At 50.7% G+C, this 17,536-nt stretch overlaps 1 protein-coding gene across 5 annotated transcripts in view; it reads left to right on the top strand.

Annotated features, from left to right (window-relative positions):
* Positions 1-680: 680 nt before the first annotated feature.
* DCTN1 (dynactin subunit 1) overlaps positions 681-17,536 on the top strand; it is a 29,490-nt gene continuing 12,634 nt past the window's right edge. The window contains exons 1-6 of one of the 5 annotated variants that reach the window (XM_068973666.1): positions 11,305-11,337; positions 12,948-13,193; positions 13,496-13,574; positions 13,774-13,808; positions 14,526-14,546; positions 16,808-16,825. In XM_068973666.1, the coding sequence (XP_068829767.1) occupies positions 11,305-11,337; positions 12,948-13,193; positions 13,496-13,574; positions 13,774-13,808; positions 14,526-14,546; positions 16,808-16,825 (432 nt within the window). Of the gene's footprint in view, positions 753-11,304; positions 11,338-12,947; positions 13,194-13,495; positions 13,575-13,773; positions 13,809-14,525; positions 14,547-16,795; positions 16,826-17,536 lie in introns of those variants that run through there. The other 4 variants (XM_068973674.1, XM_068973659.1, XM_068973654.1 and 1 more) reach the window with 4 other exon arrangements.

Raw genomic sequence — 17,536 nt, 5'->3', positions numbered from 1 at the left:
CTTGTCTGAAGATTTATCCTTTCCTGCCGCCTTCTTCGGCTTCGTTTCCACTTTTGCAGGAGCCGATTTAGCTGACAATCTCGCAGATCTCCTCTTGGGCTCTTTCTTCGGCGCCCTTCGTCGGAGCTGACTCGTCTGGGGAGCCGTGACGCGCCAGGTGCCTGCAAGCCGTCGCGAAGCTGAAGTGCCCGGCAGCTGCGGCACCTACCGCACCCCTCCTCCGGCCCAAGTGTTCTTTTAATTAAAAACTACCAAAGTCCATTATGTACATTTTCATTATTTTATATTTACCACTATTGTTTTAATTAATAGCCTAGCACGCAAAAGCGCAGCGAGTCTCTGGGGGAGCTTTGACCATACAAGAGTCGTCCAGGCCTTCTCTACGCCGTCCACCCTCTGCCGGCAGAGGGCGCTGGCCACCGCGCGCCTCTCCCCGTGGTCCTAATCGGCTTCCCGTACAGTACGCACGCGCAAATTTCGCTCCAGGTGTCCAGCTTTGTGCCTGATCGAAGTCCACCCGGCTGCGCTCAGCGCGCAGGGTTTAACCCGGGCTGGTCCTCGGGGAAGACTAGCGTGTCCCCCCCGACCCAGAACGCCTCTGGGCCTCAGAGACTAGAGTGGGCCTGGAGTGGGCCTACAGGGGTCTGGCGGCACGGCGGGCAGCCCGTGCGGGCGGGGTGGGACCCCGCTAAGGCTTGGGCGTCGGTCGCCAGTGGGGCCCGGAGCCGGGCGCGGAGCCCCTGACAGTACAGGTACGGAGGCGGCGACCATGGCAACTGCCTCCTCCCCCGCCGTGTTCGCAAGGCTCTTGGCTGTGTTCTGGGGGCTCGGCGCTCGCCTGGGGCTCGGCGGGGAGCCCGGTGTGCCGGGCAGGGGTCGGCAGGGGTGGGCCGCGGTGGGGGTGGGCACCCGCCTGGGTCTGGCCTGGTCTGACCCGCCTGAGCTCTTCAGCTTGGCGGGGCCAGAGTGATTGCGTCTCCCAATTCTTCCGGAACTGCAGGGGTTCCCCTCCTTTCCTGGGAACGTGCAAGGCACTCCTGAACCTATTCCAAGCTACAGGTTTCCAGTGGGGCACATGGCTGAAAAGTTGTGTCAAACAGAAAAAAGAAGAAAGAGGACTAAAGCTGGAGGCCGATGTGCGTTTGGTGTGTCTGTCTCCCATCCTGGGGTGCGCCTTAATTGGCAGGGTGACTCTTGAGCAGTCATGTTGCGCATCCCCCACACTAAATCACACAGATGAGGAGCTCCGCTGTTTTTCAAGAGGCGGTGATTTAGAAATGTACCCTCTTTTGTTCCAGTGTGGAGACCAGCAAGCTCATCCTGACCCCTTGCCAGTCCAGTATGCTTAAGGCACTGAGGGTCAGGGAACAGTGAGGTGAAGGTTGACGTCCTTTACCTAGGCTACGACCGAAGCCCAAGGCACGGGGATGTTAACGATAGTAGTAAATGACAACTTTTTTCCCAAAAGGCTTTTTGTGCTCAAATATGTTTAGAAACTTCATGGTTCAAGTTTTCTCTTCCCAGGTGGCGCTAGTGGTAAAGAACTCCCGTGCCAACGCTGGAGACAGGTTCTATCCTTGGGTGGGGAAGATCCCCTGGAGGAGGGCATGGCAACCCACTCCAGTATTCTTGCCTGGAGAATCGCATGGACAGAGGAGCCTGGCAGTCTGTAGTCTGTGGGGGTCACAAAAAAGAGTCTGACTTAACTGAAGGAACTTAGCACGCAGCACGTGCATGTTTAGAAACTTCAGCTTTCAATATGCTAATAGTATTTTTACCAAGAATTTCCCACTGGAAGTATAGTATGCAGTTTCCCAAATTTGGGTGGAAAATACTATTTTTCTTGGGTATTGCCCCTTTAGCATATAAGACAGTTTGGAAAATGAAGTTCCAGAATTGGAAACTCAAGATTTGGAAGGGGTAGTTTAGATCAGTGCTTTTCGAACTTGAATGGTGCATACACCTAGGGGTCTTTTTAAAGTACATGCTTTGGTTGGTTCTACATTTTAAACAAGTTCTTAGGTGATGCTGATGGTCCATGGACCACATACACTTTGAGCACAAGGGTGTAAGTCTCTGGGTTGAAAGAGACCATGTTCTATTCCTTGCCCTCCAGAACAAGCTGCGCTGCCTTGAATAATCTCTTCCCCTGTCCAAGCCTATAAAATAGGAGACTGGACTAGAAGAGCGCTACTGTTTCTTTCAGATCTTCTGATAGTTGAATTCCTTCTAAAATATTCTTGCCCAATGGCCAGTTTGGGCTTGAACATTTCTAGTAATGGGGAATTTACTGAATGTAAGGCATCCCATTTCATCACTAGATAGCTCAATACGGAAGTTTTTCATGTTGCTAAAATACGTCTCTATAACTTCCATCTTGTTGATCCCTAGCTTATCTTTTAGAATCAGAGAAGTAAAAAATATAATTCCTCTTTAAAAGATGAGTCTTGGGAATTCCCTGGCAGTCCAGTGGTTAGGACAGTTCTTTCACTGCCGAGGGTCAGATTCAGTTCCTGCTCAGGGAACTAAGATCCCACAAGCTATGTGGCACAGCCAAAAGAAAAAAAAGATTCTTAAAGTGTGAGATGACCGTGTTTCTACCATGTTTTCCCCAAACTGAATTGTCCTTTATTCTTCCCTGGGATTGTTTCAGATTCCTGTCTCTTAAATCTCATCCTCCTTTGTGGAGAGTAGTGGAGTTGTAGCAGGACTTTGAAGGACGAGTGGGGCTTGCAAAACCAGGGGAAGCATCCTAAGCGTTTGACAGTGGTGCGGAGATAGGTCAGATCCAGAACGGTTTGACTCCAGCAGGAAATGTTACGTCGCTGAAAGATTTGGGGGAAAGCGATATTTTACAGTGTGTAGCAGTCCTGCTGTAGTGTATGATGTGGTTGGAAACGAGGAGGGAGAGAGGCCGGGAGCCAAACAGGCTTCACATACCAGTAAAGATGGCCTAGGATGGTGACAATAGGAATGCCTTCTATTTATGTAACACTTTACAGAACTTTTCACAGACAGCCTTTCCTGGGAGGTAGGCAGAGCAGCTGTGACCTTGTTTTATAGACGGGGCACCAAAGAGGGTAAATGATTTGTCTTGGTTCTCAAAGCTATGACACGGCAGAGCAAAGTGATGACAGTGGTAGCGGAGGAGAAAGGAAGAATGCAGGAGACGATACTGAGAAAGAACTGATAAGTTGGGCCTGACTGAGCATGAGTGCAGAGGAAACGAAGTTGTTAGGGAGGAGTCAGAATGGCTGGGAAAATCATAGTACATGACTCACAGCTGCCATAACTTGTACTCTGACAGATCTGACATTGTTAGCAGCTCTTTGGAGTTAAAGGTCAGAAGGTATTGTAGAGGATTCCTAGGTTTAGCCTGTTTAAAGATACCAGGTGGTGTGTGGCGGCTTGGGTTACCTCTCCCATGCCGAGGGAAATGAGAACTGGGTGTTCAGTGTTCCCTGAGAAGGTAAGTGCTGAGCAGTTGACTGATTCAAGCCTATCTTAGGGCCCTTGCCATCCTGAAGTTTCTGGATGTGGTTTTATATAATTTTTCTTTCGAAGTTCCAGCTTGTACTGGTTGTACTTGGCTGACAAATTGGTTATCCAGTCTGACTTCCCTAAGCTCTGACGTATCCGCTGAGGGTTTCAAGGAAACAGAGACTGGATCCCTGTCACTCCTAAAACCTTACGAAAGCTATTTTCCCAGGTCTACACTTCCTCTGGAGCCTAGGGGTCTTTCTTTCTCTGTCCTTTTACCTTAGAAGCATATGAAATTGAGATTTATTGCCACTACTGAATTCCATAGGAACTGGAGCTGTCCCTGCAGTTTTAGTTTTTAGGCTCCTAACTGGAGAAGAAAGAGCTACCTTTGCTGGGGTGTATGTTGTATTTCCCCCATGGTGTCTCTGGGAAACCTATCAGAGCCAACTTATATCCCTAGAGCCTGATGTTGGTACAGGCTTCTATTCATTATTGAGTATCTTCTCTGTTCAGTGCTTAGGATAACTGAGATGAATAAAAACTCTGCCCTGGAGGAATTCATGATGGGATAACGAATACAGTACTGTAAGGAAGCTTCCCTGGTGGCTCAGAGGTTAAAGCATCTGCCTGCAATGCGGGAGACCTGGGTTTGATCCCTAAGTCAGGAAGATCCCCTGGAGAAGGAAATGGCAACCCAGTATTCTTGCCTGGAGAATCCCATGGACGGAGGAGCCTGGTGGGCTACAGTCCACGGGGTCGCTAAGAGTTGGACACGACTGAGTGACTTCACTTCACTTTGCTATTGTAAGGAAAATGTGGTCTTGTAATAGAGATATTTCCAAAGATCTGTGTGACAGCTCCACATGGAGACATCAGGAGAATCTTCAGGAAAGAGGTGATGAGTAAGTAGAGCCTTGAAGATGAAGAGAGAGAAAGGACATGGTGATGTTTGCAACGTCTGCAGAAGCATAAGAGAGATGGATCCAAGTTTCTAAGAGGATTTGGGAATCAAAGAAGGGGTGATTGATGAGATTAGATTCATAATGAGGCCAGGTTTTAATGGTCTGTAGTTTTGTTCTAAGATGCACTTTTGTGGGAGGGAAGTCTCTGGAGGTTTTCAGGCAGGGAGGTGATGTGCTTATATTTGGGGAAGCTAACTGTGGAAATAGACTGAAAGGGGAGAATCTGGATAAGGAACATCAGGAGAATCTTGTAATAACCTGGGCTTGGCTTCAGGCTGAATTAAGGATTAGTGAGGATGGGAAGAAGGGGAGGAATCAGATTGTAGAGACAGAGATTCCCTGATGTAATGACTAATTGAGAACAAGAGAGGGAATTGTCCAGGATGACTCAGTTTTCTATGCTGGATGGATGGTGGTACCAGTAAAAAGGAGAATATAGAAGAGGAACATTTTCTGGGGGAAGATTCCACGTGTTTTGGGTCACGTTGAATTTGGGGGTCTGTGGCACTTAGCAGATGGGTGGCAGTGTGGGTCTGGAGTTCAGAAGAGAGTTTGTGCCTTGGGGTGGTGCATGATGCTGTTGAAATGGATGATCCCAGTCACGCTTGCAGAAGGCTGAAGATGATAGAGGGAGTGACAAGGCTTAGTGGGCAAGGTAAGAGAATGTTGTCCAGGGAGCTACAGAGGAAAAAGTTGCAGGAGGAGAATCAGCAGCCTCTGTTGCTACAGGGAGGTCGAGGAGGATGAGCTTGGAAAATGTACGTGGAGCCTGGGCAGTTAAGAGGTTGTGGTTACCAGGACTCTCATTTTTTTTTAGTGTGCGCAGCTGTAGTGGAGTCATAAGGACAGGAGGCAAGTGAATTGAAGAGTGGATGGAAAGTGAGGATAAGGAGGGTGTACTTGAGTAGTTTGGCAAGGAAGGAAGAAAGGAAGATGGTGGCAGCTTGTGGAGGAGTAGCAGAAACAAGCGTCAGGTTTTTCTGGAAGTCTCGAGCATGGGTTATCTGATGAGAGATCACATTTGAAGGTACAGCGGAAAAGATGATCGCAGAGGAGGGTGGAGGGTTGCCTCTGAAGAGAAGACATCGTTTCTTTTGAAGAGGAATGACTGAAAAAAGGGAAAGAATGTAGGAAGAAAGAGGCAATGATGGACACATCTAAATTTGCAAATAGGGTCCCTTTCCTTTCTCAGCAAGGTTCTCTGTTGGGGGAGGGGTTCTGGTGTGGGCTCAGATAGGAACAGGGACTTGAGAGTGGCAAGGGAAGGCTTGAAACGACTGTCCAGAGAGGAGAGGGAAAGAGAGCAGACTCAAGGTCGCTCCAAGAACGTTGCATGCCCTCTGAACTTGAATCCTGCACCAAGGTCTCTCTTTTCCTCTTCTTCGTAATAATTATGGCTGTCATTTATTGAATGTGTCATACCAGGCACTCTTATAAGTGCTTTTCAGCCCTGTTAGAAAAGTTTTGTTATTACCTGTGTTTTACAGAAGAAGAAATTGAGGCATGGAACAGTAGTATTTATGTTTGATGAATCTCTTACTTCTGCAGAAATGCCATGCCTTCTCTGAGGCATCAGAGAAAGGCAGAAATTTACTCCCAAGTCCCAGCTTCTGGTCTTGAGGGGCTGGAGTTTAGGGCTGATAAGGAGGGAGCCTTACCAGGCCAGTCTGTGGGTATGATAGTGGATGGGTGGGCAGGGTGGTGGGGTCAGTGTTGCTGCTATCTTTTTGCAACTACATATGGAATTCTGAAATCCTTATGTGACTTCCCAGCAGCCTGACTAGAAGGACAAGTGACTGTAATGATTTGTTACGTATTGCAGGCTGACACTGTGTCACTTGAGATGGTGAATAAGAAAAGAGATCTTGTCTCAGTCAGCCAGAAAAAAATTTTTTTTTCTGTCAGTTATGGGACTAGGCAGATCTATAACCTTTCATAATAACATACATTATTAACACTCAGCTTTGGTGTTTTCCCCATTGGTGTGATAGAATTTGTCGGTAAGGTGCACCCCTGACCTGAGTGAAAGAGGAGAATGATGAGATGGCATGGATGGAAGAGAATGGACTTACCTTTTCCTGCTGCAGCCACTGGAGCATCATTTCTGTGTCCTTCCTCTTGAGGTTGCCATGGATACGCCTTTGCTTGGTGACTTGAGGGGATTGATTTCCGTTATGATCAGTTGATGACGTGGGTTTAAAAAGAGAAAGGACAGAATGCTCTGCTTCTGGGGAGTGGCTGGTGAGCTGCCCAAAAGGCAGAGCCAAGCATAGCCGAGGTGGCTGTGGCTTTGCTGGCTGCTTTGGGTTTTGCTGAAGTTGTGAAATGGTGCATCTCTCTCTCTACAGCGCAGGCTCAGGGTTCCCTGTCCGCAGGGTCCTAGTGCCAGGGGCTTGTTGATTGATCGAGGGGAGGAAGCAGCAGGAACTTTGAATAGTCTGTTAAGTAGGACTCCCACTAGCTCTGGGAGGGCTGCACTCAAGTGCCGGTTGCCTTCCTGCAAAAGCGCCTTTCTTGAGGATAAGTGAGGCGTATTGTGTAGCTTTCCTTGCTGGCAGCCTGGGCCCTTCCGAAGCGGGTCTGGCGGTCACTGGGTATTCCTAGAGGGGAACATCCTGGGAGGGAGTAGACCTGTTTTCAGTTTGGGAGTGGGCTACAGAAATTTCTGGGGATAAATGAAGAGCTTGGAGAGGTTAAAAAAAAAAGTCTGTTTAGGGTCTAGGTCCTGTCTCTGATTACAAGGCAGGAACAAAAGGCTCCGTGTATCTTCTTTCTAGGTATATCAGGAATCCAGCCTTCCAAGCTTCCAGTCCCCAGGCTTCTGTTCCCCTCTCCTTTCCTGACTCTTGAGGGACTTATATCCACACGTATCCCTCCCCCACTAGTGCTTTTAGGGATGTACAACTGCACCCTAGTTTTAAGAAAATCCGTATCTTGCTGATTACCTTTATGTTTAATTTTATCTCTTTGCAACCAAATCAAAATACCCAGTGCCTAATGCAGTTCAGTTCAAGCGTGTGGACCCTGCTGTCAGACTGCCTGAATTTCAGACCTCTATAGGTGGAATCAGAGAAAGCAAACGATTGGGTTAGCCCGGGATCAAGGTTTGGTAAGGTGAGAAAAGAAGAGGTCAGGGGCTCAAAGGATACTGGTATACCAGTAAAAAGCAAGGTGGAAATGGTACAGACTCTTCCTCCTTACCAGTTCCTCCTTAATTCCCAATAGTCTGCTTCTTTTCCTGCCATTTCTGAAATGTTCACCAAGTCCACTGGTAACCTGTTTATCAGACTTAGATTTGTGTCCCTCATCTCTTCCCGTTTTCCTACTTTTTTTTTTTTTAAGCAATTTTTAATGTCATTGGGAAGGAAGATGGATTAGAAATCCAGGGAGTATCTGTCTTCTGGTTGGGGTAACACATAACTTATAATTGTTCTGTGTGACTTGGGATGGGTCCCAAAGATGCTGTTGAAGGATCACCTACCTGTTGTTGTCTAGTCGCTTCAGTCATGTCTGACTCTCTGCGACCCCATGAACTGTAGCCGCCAGGCTGCTCTGTCCGTGGGATTTGCCAGGCAAGAATACTGGAGTGGGTTGCCATTTCCAGCTAGTCAAATGTGCCCCAGTGGCTATGAGGCTTAGATGAGTTGTTTGACTTTTGAGACTTGTAAAACGGAAATAATGGAACCCGTGTTGTCTTCATCACAGGTTCGTGTTGGAAGGAGATTATGAAATTCATATGTTAGTGGTCACAGTTAAATTTGCCCCTGAGAAGACCTCGTGACTTATTTCCTCTCTCTTAACATGTTCGGTTTCCCTTCTCAACTCTGTTATCATCATTCTCATTGCTCCTGCTTGAGAAATCCCAGGTTTATTCATTCCTTTACTTATCCATGTGCTCATCTTTCCATCCACTTTTTCGTGCAACATCTGAGTTCCTACTGTGTGCAGTTGCCATTGATGAACCCTCTCAGTGGTGATGAAGACAGTGTCTGCAGTTTGTTGAACACATATTCCATGCTAAGCGCTGTGCTAAGTGCTTTACTTCTGTCTTGGTTAATCTTCACAACATCCCTGTGAGGTAAGTATTATTTCCCCCCTTTTTTCAGATAAGGTAACGAGGGCTCCGAAAATATGTTACCTAGAGTGATACCGGTGAGGAAATGGGAGAACCAAAGCTGTACCCAGATCTGTCCATCTCCAGAGCCCATACAGGCCTGCTTGCTGCTGCTTTCCCCGTGTTTGATCTTTTGTAGTTCCTTCTCAGAGTTGGTTTTTTTTTTAGGTAGTGTCTCTGAGTTGGTCCATTTCTCTTCCCTTTCTTTTTCTCTTATGAGCCTAGTTCAGACCTCCTACCGCCCTTGCTCATTATTGCCGTTAGCGTCCTTGCTGTCATCCCTGTCTTTATCAAGTTGCTCTGCCTCAGCCCCATCCCTCTGTCTGCCACCTGTTTGACGTTCCTAAAACAGTTTTCACTATGCCGGTCTCCTGTTCGGGAAGAGTCTGGCTTCCTGTTGCTATTGGATCCAATTCATCTATCTCTACCTGTTGTTAAACTCCCGAATCTATCCATATTTCCCTTCTAATACATCTCAACATCAGTGTCAGTTCTTGCCGTAATATTTGACACCGAGTGCCAAGAGTGACGGAATCATAAAGAGGAAACGTTGTGGAGTCTGCCTTGACAGGCCTGCAGTTTGATAGGAGAACTCATCTAGACTTCTTTATTTCAGCCAAGCTAGGCATCTTCAATCTTCCCCACTCAAGCAGAATTATCCTTTGTCTACTCATGCTGTCGTCACAAATCGTTTGTAGGCCTTTCCTTTCCGCATATTCCACCCCCCGCCCCGCAAAAAGCCCCTCATATAAGGCATAATCAAGCACCCCTGTTCTTTCTAGCTCACCTTGCTCCTCTCTGTGGCTCCTTATAATATGTGTAGCCTAGACGTTTAAGACCTGTAGAGCTTTTGCACTTTTTGTAGAGCACTTTTATATGCTTTATCTTGAGTATTAATGCAGATATGCCAGGTGACAGTCTCACTTTATAGAGGAAGCAGCATCCGAGAAGTTAGATGACTATGTATACTTGTGTTGCTGGAGAGCCCTGTGGTGTCCTCAGATGTGTGCTCCTGTGAATCTTGGAAGGTAGTGTGGTCCGGAGGAAGAGCGTGTGTTGGAGGCCTGGAACTATGTGTGGTAACAGAGAGTAACAGTGCACGTGGTTCTGATTCAGGCCTTGGCTATAGTTTTGGCTCCTCTCCTTGTCTTCCGTGTCACTTCAGAGAAGTCACTCAGTTCTCCAAGCCCCAGCTTCTTGTCAGCGTTGTTCCTAGCCTGCCTCTCTGTGGGGTTTGTCCGGATTTGATGATAACTTTTGCTATTAGCTAACTTTTGTTGAGTACTCACTGAATACCAGGCGCTGTCCTAAATGTCATACATGGATTGTCTCAGCTAATCCTCACAGCAGCTCTGAGATGTTCTTTGCTCGCAGTTGACAAATGAGCAGATTGAGGCGCAAAGATGTTAAGCCGCTGGACCAAGTTTTTGTAGCTATCAAATGGTGAAGCCATGAATTGAATGTAAGCAGTCTGAGTCTAGAACTGGTACTCTTAACCACAGTACTAACGAGTGTTTTTTAAGGTGCTCTGTAGACTGTAAGGTGCTCTGAACATGCAGAAGTCCAGTTTGCAAGGAGCTGCATGGCCCTGCATAATGGTGAATAGGGAAAGGAGGGGGCAGCATGGATATGTTGCAGGAGAGAGAAATGGTTTCCTAGGGGGTCTGACCAGCATTGGAGATGGGGAGAGGTGTTTTGGGGGCCCTATGTCTGGCTGTTGGCTGTCATTCTACTATTAGGCTATCTGGTTTTCCTTAGAAAGTGGAATGGAGGAAGACCCTGTTCGGCCAGTGAAGCCCAGCATGGACGAGACAGGTAGCCTGCTGCCCAGGGGATCTATGTCCATACTGACCTGGGGAGTCATAGGTCAGACCCTAGGACAGTCTCGTTGGCTACTTAGGGGCATGGCAACCTTTGCCAGTTTGGGGGAAGCTGGAGTACTTGACTTGCTTTGCTCTGTGTGTGTGTGTGTGTGTGTGTGTGTGTGTGTGTGTGTGGAGTTGCCTCTATTGCTGCTTTTCCTTTGCTATGTATTGGGCATGGGCCTGGCTGCTCTGGCCCAGGGTGAGATTGAAATTTAAACCCTGATCACGTGGGTTTGAACCAGGCTCCCAAGTTTAGAAAGGAGAAGGAGAAGGAAGAGCATCAGAAGGGGGTGAGAGACCCTTCTGGCTGGGAGAGGCCCTGGCAGCTGATTGTTTGGAAGTGTCACTTGAAGCTGGCAGGGCTGCTGCCCTCTAACATCGTGGGGGTGGGCGGGTGGCAGAGGGTGAGGGGGTGCAGACCAGGAGAGTCATCAGGGCTGTGCTCCCAGCGTAGGACAGTGTCCTCTAGAGGTGAGCGTTGAGAGTCTGTGGCGTGGGCCCTCGTGGCCTCCTCGCTGTCTGTCTGGACTGGCCCAGGTGCAGCAGGGGGGCACTAGGACCCAGAGGCTAGCTCGGTTCCTGACAAGTCTAGAGCAGCACTAGCGCAGAGTGAGACTCATCAGCTGGCAAGCAGGATTCGGTGTCTCTGGGTTCAGGAATCCTCCAGCAGCAGAGGGGACTTGCTCCTCAGCCCCTTTCTCCATTCCCTCCCCTACCCCAGTAGGCCACCCAGTGAGGTCCATGGATGGGGGAGGGCCACGCCTGCCGGCTTCTGTGTTTGTCCATGAGGGCCTGGAGCCCTAGCCCTCCTGCCTAGGTCTCTGCTTTTTCTCTCTGTCTTTGGTCAGCTGGGGGTGGGGGTGTAGGCTGAGTGAGCAACATGGCCCAGAGCAAGAGGCACGTGTACAGCCGGGTAAGTGGCCCTGATCTGGGATGGCCATGGGAGGGCTGCTGGAGAAGGCCTGGTGCCTGTGGACAGTGCTGTGGGGGCTGGGAGACAAAGCTGGACTCGGCCGGGGCCACTCGCAGCCCTGATGGGGTTAGACCGCATAGGCGTCCCTTCCCAGAGTTGGGCCCTTTGTGGATACTGGTGAGGCCTGACCTTTGACTCTAGCTGGACCTCAGGCCAGAGGTTCCTGAGGGGGCCGGACTTGTCCTGGGGATTTCAAATGGGGTTGGTGGGTTGGAATGGCCTTTATTGTTTGTCTCTTGCTTTCTTGCTCTTCTGGCTCAGATTGGCTCTGTAGCCACTGTGTGTCCACCTGGTCCTGAGGTTTATTAGGGTTAGGACGGTGGTGACAGTCTCTGACTTTGGGGCCAGCCCTGATGTGCCTGTTAGCTCCTTTTATTGTCAGGTCCATGAGAGTTGCTCAACTGTCCCAGGTATGATTTGGCCTCTCATAGCCCCTGGGAATGGCATCCTCGCCTTCTTGAATGAGTTCTTTGGGGAAGAGAGTTGGGCAGTGACTGGCTCTGGCAGAGCTTCCTTAGGAAGCCAAGTGGGAGCATCAGAAGGGAGCCCTGTGAGGTCTTCAGGTCCATGCTGTCACTTCTTCATGCCTCATTCTCTGTTGCGAGGCCCCTGGTTCATGGAGCTGCTGTTGCTAAAAAAGGCTTAGGTGTGATTTTCTTCTAAGCCATGGGCCTATTTGGGACCTAATTTCATGTCTTGTCATCACGAGTATGTCAGAAGCCGAGAGCTTCCCAAGGACAATGTTTAGTCTATTCCCTTGGCTTGCCTATTCATTTGGGCCACTGGGCAGAGTAGGGGGACAGTTTGCAGGACAGATCTGAGATACCAGATTGGCCTAGCCTTTATATATTTATTTATTTGTAGCAAGATAGCATGAGTGAAGGATCTCCAAAGCTTATAGATGGAGTCGATTGACCAGGGCTGAGGCCTGGAAGAAGGGAGTTAAGTGGTTGAATGGGCTTGGTGAGGCATCTCGGGGTGTCATGGTGGGGGGGGGGGGTCAGGTTGTAGAGGAGGCCCAGTTGTGTGCCGCTGAAAGGGAGAGGCCTGAGAGAGCCGTGTGAGCCTCAGGGAGGCCAGGCAGAGGCAGGGAGGGGAGCCGGGCTCTGCGCGAACACTCACTGGCTCACCCGTCTTCCCAGCTCCGGCTTCTGTGTCAGGCACTGGGTTGTGGGGAACCACTGTAAACAGTTAACTCACTTGAGCTTCATTCCCCTCCTAGGGGACAGTGCTCCTGAGAAAGTAGCCATGTGGAGTGACATTCACAGATCTACCAATGAATTCTGACTTATTAAAGTTAAATATAAACTCCTAAAAATTCTCACAGATTCCAGGGGAGTTTGAAGAAGTTTTATAACATAACACTGACATTTTTCCAAAAGAAATTTGGTAGGTGTTGGCAGGGGGCACTCTAATTTGAGAATGGGGTTCAGGCAAGTGAATTCTGGTCCTTTTTCAGGCCAGGATGCTGACTGGGGCCTCTCTTTTATATTAGGATGACACCCTTAACTTGAGGCTCTTAACTGTGTATGTTTGCGTGTATCTTTCAGACTCCCAGTGGCAGCAGAATGAGTGCTGAGGCAAGTGCCCGGCCCCTGCGAGTGGGCTCCCGTGTGGAGGTGATTGGAAAAGGCCACCGTGGCACTGTGGCCTATGTTGGAGCCACACTCTTTGCTACTGGCAAATGGGTAGGTGTGATCCTGGATGAAGCAAAAGGCAAGAATGATGGAACCGTCCAAGGCAGGAAGTACTTCACTTGCGATGAAGGACATGGCATCTTTGTGCGCCAATCCCAGGTACTCACTTCCTGCTGTGTGTGTGTGTGTGTGTGTGTGTGTGTGTGTGTGTGTGTATGTGTTTGTGTGTGTGTGTGTGTATACACGCGCTGTTGCATGTGCAGCTGGTGTGTTGGTGTTCTCTTTTCCTGGGCATGAGCCTGAGTCTCTGGTTGGGAGAGTGGGAGGTAACGAGGGAGGGAAGATCGAGAGCTATGCTTAGGGAATCTGCCCTGTATTCTAGGCTTGCTTAGGGCCTGAAGAGGGGCCCATATTACATCCAGCCTTGATCTAGCTATACTGAGTCTATTCTGTGGCCTCAGATCCAGGTATTTGAAGATGGAGCGGATACTACTTCACCAGAGACACCTGATTCCTCTGCCTCAAAGGTCCTCAGAAGAGGTAACAACCACCCACTTAAGTTCCCCCCTCACACGCAGGAGTCCCCAGGACTTCTCCCGAGAACAGGGGGCCGCAGTGCATCCTGAGACTTTCTGTCACCCCCATATTCTGTTGTTCCGTCTTGCCTACCCTGCCATGACGTTCTCTGCTCCTGTCCCTCCACACAAACGCATGCTTTGTTTCTGTTTGCATTCTACAGAGGGAGCTGACTCAAATCCAAAGACCAGCAAACTGGTAAGTAGTCAAGGATGGGAGTGGGGAGTAATGGAGGACAGAGGGAGAAGAGAAAGGAGGGAGGCCCATACTAGGTCTTACTCGTCTGCTGCTTCCGCCCGAGGCAGTGAACTGAGTTAGCCTTTCCAGGGTCCATCCTCTCTGAGAAGGAAACTTTTCTGGGTGTGAGTTGCCGCTTTAGGTGTAAAGGTGCTAGCAGGGAAAAGCTACCAACGCCCAGAAGCTCTGGATCTGTTGGAACTGAGGCTGGGGGTGAAAGGGAGGACCGGTCTGCCCCTAGTAGTGTTGTTGCCAACTTCCTACCTTTTGGTACCTGAGGCTGCCGTCATCTGATGGATGTAGGGTAGGGGGTAAGGTAAAAACTGGAGGAGGAAGGTGCTCTCTGGTTCACAAGTAAGTGGAAAGGAGCTGGGCCCTCTGCCATCTTTTCAGGTTGTATGTAGAGGGCCCTCTGCAGCTCCCCTCCGCTGCTCTGCACAGGGTGTGTGAGGTGGGGCTCCCAGCTCTCCAGCTCCTCTGGGCAGGGTGTGGACCTCCTGGAAGCTGATCTTGAGGGAGGCCTCATCTCACTTACCCTGGCCTTGACAGTGACCTGCTCCTCCCATACCGGTGTTTGCCTGTTGGTCTTAATACCTACACCCAAGATGTCTGACCAGCTAGCACAGTGCGTTGTTTAAGTCTGTTCTCTAACTCTGCCCTTTCCAACTCCTCATGCAGCGGGGACTGAAGCCTAAGAAGGTGGTGTGTTTACTATTTGTGCCTGGGTGGGTGAGGGCCGTGAGCCCCCTCCCCAGCTGTCTTGCATGTCCTTGGGCTGCTTCATGCATGTATGTGTGACCTTGGGGCTGGGATGGCCAGAGGAAATGGCAGCCTTGGCTTTCAGAGTTCCTTTGAGGGGTGCGAGGATATCAGGCTCAGTGTCCAGGCCCAGATCGCGTTAGGGACGAACCCCACTCCTCCTCACACTCTGCCCATCGCCTCGGGACTTCTAGTCAGAGACTCCAAGCATTTGACTGTAAATAGAGCAGCATGGAAGAGAGCATTGACTGGGTTACAGTGGATTCTCACTTAGCCTGGAGGAGAGACTGGGGGTGTGGAGGTGAGGAGGTTAGCTAAGTAGGTGGGAGGTCAGGGAGCCGAGCACAGGAAGAGCAGTGCTGAGTTGAGAGCCTGAGTGGGGCCTGCTTCTGGTGCTGTGGCCAGAATGCACACCTTTGCTCTGCTCCGTCCTTCTTTCCCCGCCTCTTCCTTCCTCTGGTGTGCCCGGGTCCTGCCTCCCGCACCTTACAGCCTTCCATCAGCCATCGGTGGAGTGGGGCTGCCACCCCTGAGACTCTTCCAGTCTGAAGTTGCTGCCATGCCCACTTCCTCACACCAGCTCATGCCTCCGGGCTGTGCCCGAGCCGCCTCCGACCTGCATGTGCCTGTCTGGCGTGTGTGTGCTGTGCTGTGTGTATGAAGTTATGTGATTTCTGTGTTACCCGTCTGTGTCAGGACCTTCTGACTCTGCATGGAGAGCTGTTAGACTGGGGCAGTGGGAGGGGAGAGTGAAACTTCTCTGTTTTGATTTCTGGTTGGTGGTGGGTCCTCACTTTGGAGTCTTGCCTTGGAAGAGATGACATGATGGTCCTTGCTTTGGGGCCCTGGCTTGGGAGGGGATGGGGGTATACGAAGGAAGATAATTCTCTAAAGGACACTGGGCCCATTCCAGGAACTTGGCTTCTTCCCTTGATTATTGGCTCCTGGTTGGGGCTCCCATCTTGCTTCAGACCCCAAATAGAGAAGAGCATGGACCTGCAGTCTACTGTCTATGGAGGGGTTCTGGCTGCAGTCTGATCTGACCATGGGTGGGATGTGAGCCGTGCCCAGATCCGGCTGACTAGGGAAGTGTGGCAAAGCCTAGTAGGCTGCCTGCGCTGGGGTGCAGCACCTCCTGGGCTCACGGTCAAGTTGTCGAGTCCTTCCCTGGTTCTTTCTCTCCAGTGCTGCTCTCGCAGAGCATCGCTTAACACAGGAAACAGGGAGCTAGCACAGAACAAAAGAAGGGACTTTGAGGGGCAGGGTGGAAGAGGGGGCCCAGATGTCTCTGGAAGGTGCCCAGTCCTTTCTGGAAGCTCTGTAGAGGCAGGCTCTAACCTGCCCACAGCCCAGGGAGAGTTGGGAAGGGAGCCAGATGCTGTCATTAGAGCTGCTACTGCCCAGATGGAATGTTCTCCGGGTTTCTTAGTGTGCCCCGCAGAGCCGATGCAGGAGTGCTGGGTGTGTGTGCGCGCCTGATGAGCCACCAGCAGGGTATCATCGGTGTGTATAAGAGACAGAAGTAGAGTTGATGGGGTTGTAGACTGAGGGGAGTGTGAGTATGAGAGAGGCCTGATGAAGCAGTGAGGTCCCATGTCCCTGTGCAGTGATACCCTGGTTCCAGAGAGAGCATCACAGAAATGGGACAGCCCCCAGCCCAATTTCTTTGAGCAAATCCTTGGGGATGCGGGAGAGGGAGGAGCCAGCCAGAACCTGTTCTTTGGAGGAGGAAGCAGGGCGGGTTTAGCAGAGGACTTTGTCCAGTCAGGAGGAACAGGAGGAGGAGCCATCAGAGCCTGGTGGTTGCTAGGTGACTGAGGAGCAGTGGCTCCACCCCTCGTGGAGCAGAGGAGGGTGGGTGCATGACGTCAGGTGGAGCTGGTGCGGCGGCCACTGAGCCTGCCGTCAGCCTAAGCTGGCAAACTAGGCCGGGGGCCTCCCGAGTGCCTCTCCGGTGCCTGCCGGAGCCTGGCCGACCCCACCGTGCACCGGTGGGGGCTTCTGCATCTGAGCTGCAGCCGTTCGCCAGCTGGGGAGCTGCTGGGCCGGGGAGCTGAGGCTGCATTGTTGGGATTTGATACACTAATCTCCTGTCTCCGCCGCCTTTCCCTCTGTTCGGTCTCTTTCCCTCCCTCCCTTGGCCTGTCCTTCCTCCTCTTTCCTCTCCTGGCTTTCTTTGGTTTTCTGCAATGATGAGACAGGCACCGACAGCCCGAAAGGTACTCTTGCTTGCTCTGGTCCTGCTGCCAGGTTGCCAGCGTGATGGTGGCAGCGGGCGCTGGGGTGGGGGTGGGGGCTGCTCGACTTGCTCTATCTGGTTGGGGGACGAGGATGGGGGTGAAGGCGGGGGGCAGGGAGAGTGTGTGTCACTGCCATGCCCCACACCCTGGGCGTTTGCTCCCTAGCCTTCCTGCTCTTGGCTCTGAATCTGTGTTTTAGGCCTTGTACCCAATGGCCTCACCAGCTTGAGCTTCAGGCATCTTTTGCTGCAAACTGGCTCTGGATGTGTTTCCTAGGAGAGAATCTGGGGAAGCAGGTCCAGATGTCTTTGTGCCTCTAACAAGCCTACCTCAGTCAACCTTTGCTAGAATGACACTTGGTTGCAATACTAGCATCCCTCCCCGACTGGGGTCCGTATCAGGGGCTTTCTCTAGAACAGTTTGTGACACACAGTTATGGAGGCTTAGCCCAGGGTAGTAGAGGTGGGGATTGGTCTCCCTGGGAGACCTAGAAGGGCCCAGGCCAAGTCTTGTGTTTGCCAGAGCTCTGAGCCCCTGGGTATCAAGAATGCTGTTTGGGAGTTGGAGTTAATCATCTGTTTATCACTTTGCAATAGTCCGGGGTGGCTGATCTGCGATCTGGTGTAGGGCAGTAGTTTCCTATGCTGCCGCCTACCCCCACCTCCTTTCTTGCAGCCGGGTGGGGTCACT

Source organism: Capricornis sumatraensis, chromosome 1 (genome assembly GCF_032405125.1).
Source record: "Capricornis sumatraensis isolate serow.1 chromosome 1, serow.2, whole genome shotgun sequence".
Taxonomy (NCBI): domain Eukaryota; kingdom Metazoa; phylum Chordata; class Mammalia; order Artiodactyla; family Bovidae; genus Capricornis; species Capricornis sumatraensis.
This window is presented reverse-complemented; position numbering and strand designations above follow the sequence as displayed.